This window comes from Saccoglossus kowalevskii, chromosome 13, assembly GCF_978046115.1.
Source record: "Saccoglossus kowalevskii chromosome 13, keSacKowa6.1, whole genome shotgun sequence".
Taxonomy (NCBI): domain Eukaryota; kingdom Metazoa; phylum Hemichordata; class Enteropneusta; family Harrimaniidae; genus Saccoglossus; species Saccoglossus kowalevskii.
In genome coordinates, this window is record NC_140653.1 from 29,002,196 (window position 1) to 29,014,533 (window position 12,338).

The following is a 12,338-nucleotide window of genomic DNA, read 5'->3' on the forward strand; positions in this document are numbered from 1 at the left end:
ACTGCGACCCTTTCGCAGATTGCAATAATCAACATTCGGTGAGTCACACAATCGTGTCACAGAGTTAGTTTTTAGACCCCCATACAGCAGCACCATGAATGGTTGACAATCATTGCTTACTCCGTAACATGAAAACTGTGAATGCCACATTCAGTGCGTTGTCTGATGTAAGAGACGTGAAGTCTGGCATTATAATTAATTATAATGAGGAGGTTTATTTCAAAACAAATCAAAGTTTGACAATGAGGGGTGAATATTTTGACAAATGATTATAGGAAATATGAAGAATATTGTACTATAATATTTTTTCACTTTGAATTTTTTTTCGCTGATTCAGTGAAAATAAAATCCAATGAATATACCTTTTTTCCTTTATCCTACATTCACTAAATAAATTCAGTGAAAATGAACTCCATACAAAACACCTAAGAAACCTTTTCAGCAACAATTAATTCTATCTAAAATAAAATATTTTACAGTAATTTATATTTGACAGCGTTGGGATATACTGGCTGAAAATGATTGTTGACACCGTAAAATATTAAATCTAATTAAATACTGTTATTTATTAGTAATTTTAGTGTGACCTTTATATGCACTGCTGTGACCAAAAAATACTGGTATGGCTTAAGTTTTAGGAATTTCTAATTTTGACTGTTACAACAGACAGCTTAAATGACAGTCGTTGGCCTGTGACATAATCAATATGGTTCACATGCAACGTATACAACACATGAAAAATACACTGTTTGATGACATGAAATTTGACCACGTGCAGTGTGACGTGATGCTTGTGGTGCTTTAAATTTTCGCCACCAGGTGGTGAGACAATAATTTAAAACTTACAATTAAATCTCTCAACTTACTTGCAATAACCTTCTTGCTTTGCTACTTCAGCTAACGAATACAGACAATCGAGAGTTGCCAAGTGTCGAACAGCTGATCTGTAACTGGCATAGTTATCGCTAAAGCACCTGAAATTGAAAACATACGGATTTACTCGTATTTATTCTATTAGTATCGCATATGTGTTTCAATAAATGACAAAGTTTTGTCTAGGGTCATAGGTCATATTTTACTGACATGCATCAAGGTTGTCCTGTAATGGTTAATGTTTGTACCAAGTTTGAATAAAATCTGTTTACGCAAGACAAAAATCAGTTTTAAAATGACAGAGATGCTTGATTTTGATTTTTAAAATTACAAGACATGAATGTCACAGTCCCCGTTATTTAATTATAAAATACTCATGTTAAAATAATACATGGAACATCTGCAAACAATTGAATTAATGTACTCTATGTGGGTACAACTCATCATAAAGTGATTTCTCTTAATCTGATAACAGAAAACTTTCATTGACCTGGGTCCAAAATCTCAGAGTACAAAAGTGCAACCAAACTACCAGTATGTCTCATACATGCTCAAGAAACTGCATTCATAAATCTGAGTAAACCTTAATGTACCTTTAATAACAACTTGACTTCTTTGTTAATTCAGGTCTTTGTATATTACCAGGACCTGGGTTTGTTTCAGTATCACCACTATAATTCCCATCAAAATGTAGCCCTGACACCCCTCTACATTTTCTACTGAGATTGGTAATGGTATGACCCATCTGTCACTGATTCAGATCAAGGTCATGACCTGGTCATGACATCACTAAAAATCCTAGCATTACAATCTAAGCTAATTATTTATTCTGAGCATGTTCAGTTGTTCTCACAGTGCAAGAGAGAGAGGTAATTTTGGATGAAAACCTTGAAAAAGACCCACATAAGATTTTCAGAACTGGAAAAAAAAAAATTAGGGCTTATGTGCATATTCAAAATAGACTTGTTCATCAACCTGCCAAGTTACATTGATATCTCCTACAAAATTTCTAAGAAAATGTTGGAGACATAAAGAGGGGTGGACGGAAGGAAACCAGAAAATAAGAATTAATTAGTTGCCTTTCAGGCTACGTCTGAACGGGGACTAAAAATTACCACCTTTAGACCATCTTGAATTGGATCATGAAACAAAATGATGAGCATATGTATATCATGATGTATGTAAGTTTGAATGTGATTTGTCAAGGCATGTCAAAGATGCATTTACCACACACACACACACACACACACCTGGAAGTCATTCAAACTTCATCCAAACTAGAACTACATTGTAGGTGATATTTCAATAATTCAGTATCAAATTCTTTCAGTATCAAAACACAATGAAACTTTGGCAAATCAAAAAAATACTTGGCGTGCATATGTATGGCATTGAGAATTACATTTGCACCAACTTTGAAAAAAATTGGACAGAGCATATCAGAGTTATAAGAGGTAAAAGACGGAAGAACGGACGGACGAACGGACGAACAGAACCCAATCTATAAGCCTTCGGCAGACTTCCTCTGCGAAGGCTAAAAAAAATGATACAATTTTGATCCTCAACAGATGTAACCCTTTCAGTAAACATCAGAATACTCACTCAAGAAATAATAACCATGCTTCATTGCAGTCTAGTAGTAACTGTTCTCGTAGCTGACAAAGATGTTTATAACATTGCATTACATATGGACTGTGAAATCTTGTCACTGCTTTGGTACTGAAATGAACAGCAAGTTTTTGTGAGAATATCAAAAAACCATGGACAAGGTTATTATGTAATAGTACCACCCAGTGCTACAGTATTATTGTAAACAACTTGTAATAGTAATAATAATAATAATAATCTTTATTGATAAACGTATTCCTAATTGAGATATTGTTCGTGATACAATAAAGTTAAATGTTAAAATGAAATGAAAAAATAAAAAAAATAAAAATTAGAGTATTGTATTTAATGCATAAAGTTAGGGCACAACTCTGTTCAAACAATTCATTGAAAATGACACAGTCCCTGTTTTTTGAAAGTTCTCTTTGTGCTCGTCATATTAAAGCGGGGGGGTTGCCGCGAGTGTGTCCTTGAAACTTGAGTTCCAAGTGGCATATACAACAGATTGTTTATCTACATCAAAACACGTGTTTCGTGTAGTAGTAATATGGCCAAAAATAAAAACAGCCAATATTCGGCCATCTTTGATCTGATTATGAAACACACTGATATGTACGGTATGATGTATGTGCCAAATACGAATGAAAATGGTACATAAATTGAGGAAATATAGTAGTAAGGCCAAAAAGTCAGATGGCTGTTAATCGGCCATCCTTGACCAGATTTTGAAACAAATTGTCATGGACATGCATCCTAACATGTATAAAGTACATGTATGTGCCAAATTTGAATAAAAACTGACAGAGCACGTCCAAGATACCGCATAAAAAAAAAAAAAAAAAGATGCCTGCCAGTCGACTATTTTTGATCCAATTGCGAAATAATTCGTCATGGACATGTATCCTAACATGTATAATCTATGTACCAAGTTTGAATGAAAACTGACAAAGCATGTCCAAAATACAACATTTTCAAAAAACAAGATGGCTGCCAGTCGGCCATTTTGAATCGAATCGCTAAACCACTGCATGTGCATATGTTCCACATAAAGTACTAGGCACATGCAAAGAATGAATGGAATCGGTCCACAGGATTCTGAAATATGACTCTGGACAGACTGACGGACGGACGAACACACAGACAGACGGACAGACAGACTCAGGAACTCGCGGACGGCCGGGGACATGTATCCTAACATGTATGATCTATGTACGAAATTTGAATGAAAACTGACAAAGCATGTCCAAAATACAACATTTTCAAAAAACAAGATGGCTGCCAGTCGGCCATTTTTAATCTACGGTAATCGCTAAACCACTGTGTGTGCATATGTCCCACATAAAGTACTAGGCACATGCAAAGAATGAACGGAATTGGTCCAAGGACGCACGGGCGGACGGATACCAAATTATAAGTCCCAGTTTCCGGACTTCGTCCGAACGGGGACTAATAATTAATTAAATTAAGACCCTTTAAGGATACTTTGACTAGCAATAACGTAGATTTGGTATTGATACCCCAAGAGCAGGGTGCCATAATGTAAAGTTATTGCTAATGTTACTGCTTTTCTTCCTTATTATCGACAGTTTTTTCAATAGTAGCTTTTTTAAAAACTTGTTGTGCTTTAGATAGTAATTTTTCTAGAATTTGTACGTTTTAAATATGTGTTCTAGTAGTTAGTGTAACCATTTTAATTCCTTCCGAGGAAGTGTTTCAACAAACTAAACTAAAAGCTCAGAACACTAAGGTTTCAACTAGTGAGAAATTAAATATATACATACATTTGTGGATAGTATAAAGGAGAGGTTTGCTTATAAACAGTTTGTTGTTGCCACATGTTTTAAGAATTCATTGATTCCTGGATCAAACTACAGAAAAACAATTCAACTTGTCATGTCTCGCCATCAAGCATTGAAATGCTGCAGTGGATAGTGGATAGTGGGAAAGAAAAGCAATTCACCAAACATCACTGCGCTATTATTGTAATGTCGTCTACCACCGAAATGCTTCAGCCAATAGAGGGCATTACGTTTTGTAAGGTGTGTTACTAACTGTATTTAGTAAAGCCATACTTACTAACTAATTTTCATCCAATCACTTGGTACAAGTTTGAGGTGAGCGTTACGAACTTCTATCAGAAACTACAATGGAAGATATCATAAGCAGTTAGTCAGATTGAGTGCACAGTGTATTTGCTCTATGTGTAGGATATGCGCTTGCATAAATTACAGAAGTGTTCCTAGGGTCAAAATAAGTTGTATTTCAATGATTCACTGTACAACAAAAGTGCTTCTATTGGAGACACTTCTAATAGAGCAAATATATCAGTTTTGTGCAGTAGAGAAATAGCAAAACATGAATACTGAAAGTTAATAATATCGAACACAAAATCGCTGTAAACCTTGGAAATTTAGTATTTGATCAAAGGTCACGTATATATTCCATTGGTGGGTTTGATAGTGGCACCTTCATATACAAAGTCTAGGGACCTAGAGAATATTAGGCTACAAGAGAATATGACATTGTATGAATAAATGCAGTAGTAATTGCTCCAACTGACATTTAGCAACTGTTCACTGCCTCAATATTATACATCTTCCCATTATCTTTTCTAGTTTGGGGTAATAATTTAGTGGGAAAAGTGAGTGAGATTTGTGCCTATGCGATCGTTTGCATTCAGTCTTATTTCCATCACAAGATACATTTTTGCTGCATGCTATGTTGTAAATGCAATGATTCTAAATTTGAAAGAAGACATCTTTTAATAATACATTCAAGGGGTAAAGATCCAACGAGGGCCACATAGGCTTGTCTGGACCTCTCAGCTCATTAAGCCAATCCTCCACTTAGTCTTGAATGTGGAGGTCTCAGAATATCAATGCCCACGCCCTGGTGATATCCATATGCAGATTGTACTCCATTTACTCTAAGTGCCGAAAACCGTGCAACTTGAATGATATGTATCATTATACTCCGGATAAAGCCAAAGAAATCTTGAGTGTTTATAGGGTTATCCATATTATGATTGCATGGAATAGGCGTAGTACAAGCAAGAATGTAGATAAGACACCTACCTCTTGGCCTGATACAGTTACGTAATCAAATGAAGAAGATTTAAGTGTCAATTTTATTTCACTTCTGTGATCATTCAAATCTTGTAAGATCTTCTCAATATCTTCTTTACGTTTACTGATGTTGGTGTAATCCATTTCATTTATAAATAGTTTTGTTTTATCTCCATCTCTGAAATGTAAATCAATAATTGATTCTCGGTTTTTTTTCCAAAAATACATGACTTTTGAATGTTTGCATTCAGCTGAATAAAGATTTGAGAACAGAAAACTACATCTTGTCTTTGAGCCAACTTGTGTATCAAGTTTTGTCTTTGTGCAAAATTTGCATAATATTAGCCAAGGCATGTAGAACATCAAATGTGCGAATCCTCGGAAGTTTGAAACTTACACAATTGCCGCCTGAATCAAGCAGCTGCTATGGGAATTAAAATTATAAAATCAATGTTTCCATGGAAATATAACCAGGTTTATTAGAAAAATTTGTTGCACTTTAAAATTTTTCACATTTTTATGACATTGGCCTTGTTAGGATGTTCTTACAGACCTGAGCGATGGTACAGTGGTTACACAGCATCAGACAGGTTCTGTTTACTCAGCAGTATAAATCAGAATCTGCCCTGCCTTCCAAACTTGTTTTAGAATGGTTCATACACATGCAATAAGGCGATTTACCGTTCACTGCGAGATCTTGCATAGGGCGTAAAAGGCACGGAACGAGTGTCCGCAGCAAAAATCTGATTTGATTTTGAAATTGAATTTCTTTTTTATAGCTCAAAATGCCAATCAATGAGAAGGGAATATTGTGTTTAGATACCTTTACTTCATGAAAATTGACCATCATCAAATGTATATGGAACATTATTAAGAGTGGAAATACCCCTAAAATACTTTTGCGATTGTCAAATCTAACGCAATGATATCATGCGACTATGACGCTACGACCTTTGCTTGTCCTGTTTTTAGATTTTATTTCATGCATAACGCAGGAAGTCGCAGTGAAGGGAAAATCGTCTATTAGCATCTGAGACAAAAAGTCAAGAGTAACTTTAATGTGTCCAGAAATGATGCCTGGCACTGATAAAAACAAGCAGCCTGTCGGCTGAGATAGCTCAGCTGTTAGCAATGCACATTGCAATTAATGAACAGAAGATATCATAAGAAAATGAACAATATTTATAGTATCAAAAAAACAGGACTTAGTGTTTTCAACAAGAATTCAAAAATATCACTTTCACCAAAAATAATCATCAAAATTAGGTAATTGAAGATATCACCACAAAATTAACAAATCTGAAAGAGGTACACATGTAGTACCTATATATGTAATATAAAAGCAATCAGACTTGTGGTTTTCAACAAGAAGTCCAAAATATCACTTTTTACCAAAAATTAAAAAAATTATTCATTAAAATTAGAGAATAAAAGATATCACCACAATATGAACAAATCTGAGAGAGGACCACATGAAAGTACCTATATATGTAATATCAAATCAATTGGACTTGCAGTTTTTAACAAGAAGTCAAAAATATCACTTTTTACCAAAAATTACAAAAATTTTCACCAAAGTTAGAGAATTGAAGACATCATGAAATGAACAAATCTGAGAGAGGTCTACCCAAGGTACATATACACCAAGTATCAAAGCATTCAGGTTTGTAGTTTTTAAGAAGAAGTTGAAAAAGTAAAACATTGACACGGACGACGACGACGGACCAATCACTCATATGATAAGCTTTCCTCGACAAAGTCGACAGTGGAGCTAAAAATAAGTTTCCTTACTTGGCAGCCTGGTGACTGATAGCATTGGTAAAATTATGAACATCATCGAGAAACACCGGGATTTCATGCAGAATTGTCCACAATAACTTAGAATTAATGTTATCGTCAACCATACTGTGAATAGCTTGGATGTCTTGAGATGTGTTTAGAAGCGTCTTTGCAACAGACAGGAATTCGGAAGTGGAACACTGAAAAACGTACAGTATTCATTATATTATGACGAAAGCATTGTCTACTGACGCAGTAATGTACCACAATGCAATATGTTTGGTATTAATTTGAGAAGGCGTCACGTCACGTTGTGGTGAAATCATACTATATCAAAATATAGAATAATTTTATTTGGTCGTTTGATAATGGATTTATTAAAAGAGTGTTTCAGTAAGTAATGTTGTGAGCCCTTGGAGATGACTTCCCAAGATACATGCAAGGACCAATCAAACGGCCAATATGGCATTTGATATTGAGGTTGGGATGCCTAAACAGTTTCAGAAAAGTAATTGTGAAAGTTGATATGAGATTACAAAAGACAGTGAGTAGCCAAATTCTGTCATTTTCAGTTACCGCGGGACTTACAAATACATTCAAACAAATATTACCGGTATAATTATCTCAGAATAACGTTCATTATTATTTTTAAGGCATTCAACTATATCACTCCCATAGAATTTCTCAACAACCATAATTGTGTACAGTGAACAGTTAATACCAAAAATCTAATTGAATTGATGTTCTTTGCAGCAAACTATATTTCTGAGTCAGAGCAGTCTGAGCATAACTTCACCCCTGAGCTTGCTTTGCCTACCAGGTAATCATAAAAACTTTTTTTTTAAAGTGAGTATGATTGTCATCAGTAATTTTGTTTTCAACTTTTTACCTATGTTACGCTGCACAATTTACATACATGGTGGTTTTGAAATCAAGCTAAGCTAGTATTAAGGTAGAATGCCACACAGAAGAAAAAAAAATATTGTCATTTCATATGATGCCTTTGTTCATTGTGCTGTGTTTAATCAGATGGTACTGTAACCAGTTAGTTTACGTTCATTGGGCGTCAGGTGTGTCCGAATCTTTCAAGGTCTCCAAGCGTTCGTCAGGGAAGCATTCTTTCCCAAAAATTATTTGAGGTATATGTAGACGATTTAAGTGAAAAACTAAGGCTGGCGAGGGTCGGGTGTCACTTAGGAGCACGTATTCTGAACCATCTTTTATATGCAGATGACATAGTCTTGATGTGTCCATCTGCTAAAGCTCTACATACGCTTGTGTCAATTTGTGAGAAATATGGAGTAGAACATGATATTAAGTTTCACACTATAAAAACAAAATGTATGGTCTTCCTTCCCAGTGCATGGAAACCTAATAGTATCCCCAACGTCTATTTGTATGGTAAATCTTTGGAATATGTTTCAGTTATCAAATATCTTGGTTATGTTGTGTAATCGTCAGGCAGTGATTGTCAAGATATGCAAAGACAGCTAAGGTCAATATATGCAAGGGCGAATATGATTTTTGGTCTCTGTTCAGAGAATGTGAAATGTACACCTTTTAGAACGTTTTTAAACAGTATTTATTGTCTTAATATTTGGTGTAATTATAGTGTTCGGCAGCTAAACAAAATGAAAGTTGCGTATAATAATGCCATACGATTAGTTTTTAAACTAAGACGTGCCTCAAATGAAAGTTCTAATTGTGTCAGTAGAAATATTTTAAATTTTTCATCTCTACAGAGAAAAGCATTGTACAATTTTAATATGCAGTTTTTTCAAAGTAAGAATGGTATATTTCCGATTGCATTAACTGCGATTCTTTTTATAAATCAATCTTTTGGTGCGATTACAGATGCCTTTTTTTGTTTAAATGTTTGTTATGGTTTTATTTTAGTATGTTTTCTTTTTTGTGTGTACTTTATGAACTGTGTATCTGAAATAAAGAAATAATATTTGATATTTCATGTAATGAGGATGAAGAAAATGGAAAAAAAATATGGGGTCATCATACTCTTCACAGAAAAATGAGAAAAAAACGAATACATCTAATACTACAAGTCATTGAAAATGACACAGTTCCTTAAAGTGGAGGGGTTGTCGCGAGCGTGTCCTTGAAACTTGAGTTCCAAGTGGCTTATACAACAGATTGTTTATTTACATCAAAACACGTGTTCCGTGTAGTAGCAATATAGCCAAAAATAAAAACAGTCATTATTCGGCCATCTTTGATCTGATTATGAAACACACTGATATGTATGATGTATGTGCCAAATTCGCATGAAAATGGTACATAAATTGTGGAAATATAGTAGTAAGGCCATAAAGTCAGATGGCTGTCAATCGGCCATCCTTGACCAGATTTTGAAACAAATTGTCATGGACATGCATACTAACATGTATAAAGTACATGTATGTGCCAAATTTGAATGAAAACTGACAGAGCACATCCAAGACACCGCATAAAAAAACAAAAACAAGATGCCTGCCAGTCGACCATCTTTGATCTAATTGCGAAATAAATCGTCATGGACATGTATCCAAACATGTATAATCTATGTACCAAGTTTGAATGACAACTGACAAAGCATGTCCAAAATACAACATTTTCAAATAAACAAGATGGCTGCCAGTCGGCTATTTTGAATCGAATCGCTAAACCACTGCATGTGCATATGTCCCACATAAGGTACTCGGCATTCTGAAATATGACTCCGGACGTACGAAGGGATGCACAGACGCACGGACGCACAGAGACCAAATTATAAGTTCCTGTTTTCGGACTTCGTCCGAATGGGGACTAAAAATAAGTAATTGCAGACAGATTTTGACATGCAAGATTGTCCCTGCTAAATGCATGCTAAAATATGTACATATGTAAAAAATTCGCGAGTACAGCGTGCCAGAATTTTGCGGTATTTTACAGGGTTTTTCATCCTACCAAATAAGAAAATTGAAATTCCAAATATGGAATGATTATGTGCCTAAGCGTCCTCTAATAAGAAAAACAAACATGGCTGCCAACAGGGTTTGACCGGACTCCATACAAAGAAGTTTGCTGATTCTGCTCTAAACATTTTGGATTTCAGCATTCCCATGATGTATCCTTGGAAGGATCAGACAGTAAGCCGTCGCATGGACCTCCGCTGCATGTTGGTCGATAGTCCAGCTGTACTGTCTGAGTGCATACTTTGAGGTATCCTCGTAATAACCTCATATTATTAAGTGTATACGTTAATCTTTACAAACAAAGTGAACATAAATAGTAAACAGATAATACCTTCTTATGGTAAATACTACATAGTCCCTTTTCAATGTCTGGCATCTTGGATAACAATTCTTTTATTTTACTGAACACTGGATTGTCAGATAATATATCACTCACAGCTTCTTGTCGTTCCTCTATGTCACTGGAAAGTAATGAATCGTGTAACAACTACTGTATTAATCTGATTAAAATTTGATGTACTGTAGGTATATGCTCTATATTTTATTTATTTACAGTGGCCCTCGCTAAGTCGTGGGTGGCAGGGTCCTTAATGAGGGCTGCGACTTAGCGAGGTTCTTGGGAAAGTGGCTATTTATTCAAACAAAAGGGCAGAATAAAAACAATCAACACGTTATATCACACAGAAAAGGAGTGTCTTTATTAAAAGGTTGTCATTGATCATATACATGTTGTGAATATAATTGTGAATATAAAGATGCAAAATGGTGACTACAATGAAAACTGTTATCAGTGTTTACATTAAATATTCATTGTTTGTTCATCTATTAAACCGAGCAACAGTTACTTAAACAAGCAGCCTCTCGGCTGAGATAGCTCCGCTGTTAGCAATGCACATTTCAATTAAAGAACAGAAGATATCATTAGAAAATGAACAATATGCATAGTATTAATGCATTAGGACTTGCTGTTTTCAAAAAATATAATTTTTCACCATAAATGATTGTGGTTTTTAACAAGAAAATATCACCTTTTACCAAAAATGACAAAAATATTCACCAAAATTAGAAAATTAAAGATATCATCATGAAATGAACAAATTTGAGAGTGGTCCACATGTAGTACCTATATATGTAATATCAAAGCAATTGGACTTGTGGTTTTTAACGAGAAGTCGAAAATATCATTTTTTACCAAAAATGACAAAAATATTCACCAAAATTAGAGAATTGAAGATATCATTACAAAATGAACAAATCTGAGAGAGATCCACATGTAGTACCTATATATGTAATATCAAAGCAATTGGACTTGCGGTTTTTACCGAGAAGTCGAAAATATCATTTTTTACCAAAAATGACAAAAATATTCACCAAAATTAGAGAATTGAAGATATCATTACAAAATAAACAAATCTGAGAGAGATCCACATGTAGTACCTATATATGTAATATCAAAGCAATTGGACTTGGGGTATTTAACAAGAAGTTGAAAATATCACTTTTTACCAAAAATGACAAAAATATTCACCAAAATTAGAGAATTAAAGATATCATTACAAAATGAACAAATCTGAGAGAGATCCACATGTAGTACCTACATATGTAATATCAAAGCAATTGGACTTGCGGTTTTTAACAAGAAGTCGAAAATATCACTTTTTACCAAAAATGACAAAAATATTCACCAAAATTAGAGAATTGAAGATATCATTACAAAATGAACAAATCTGAGAGAGATCCACATGTAGTACCTACATATGTAATATCAAAGCAATTGGACTTGTGGTTTTTAACAAGAAGTCGAAAATATCACTTTTTACCAAAAGTGACAAAAATATTCACCGAAATTAGAGAATTGAAGATATCATGAAATGAACAAATCTGAGAGAGGTCTACCCAAGGTACATATACATCAAGTATCAAATTATTCAGCCTTGTAGTTTTCAAGAAGAAGTCGAATGAGTAAAACATTGACACGAACGACGGACGCCGACGGACAATCACTCATATGATAAGCTCCGCTCGACAAAGTCGACAGCGGAGCTAAAAAACTCTAATGCTGTTT

At 34.6% G+C, this 12,338-nt stretch overlaps 1 protein-coding gene across 1 annotated transcript in view; it reads right to left on the reverse strand.

Annotated features, from left to right (window-relative positions):
* LOC102809104 (DNA mismatch repair protein Msh3-like) overlaps positions 1 to 12,338 on the reverse strand; it is a 49,988-nt gene that overhangs the window by 20,108 nt on the left and 17,542 nt on the right. The window contains exons 12-17 of the mRNA XM_085507177.1: positions 10,605 to 10,734; positions 7,338 to 7,525; positions 5,556 to 5,724; positions 4,558 to 4,622; positions 2,476 to 2,592; positions 867 to 974 (exon numbers count right to left, since the gene is read on the reverse strand). Coding sequence (XP_085363303.1) covers positions 867 to 974; positions 2,476 to 2,592; positions 4,558 to 4,622; positions 5,556 to 5,724; positions 7,338 to 7,525; positions 10,605 to 10,734 — 777 coding nt within the window. The remainder of the gene's footprint in view (positions 1 to 866; positions 975 to 2,475; positions 2,593 to 4,557; positions 4,623 to 5,555; positions 5,725 to 7,337; positions 7,526 to 10,604; positions 10,735 to 12,338) is intronic.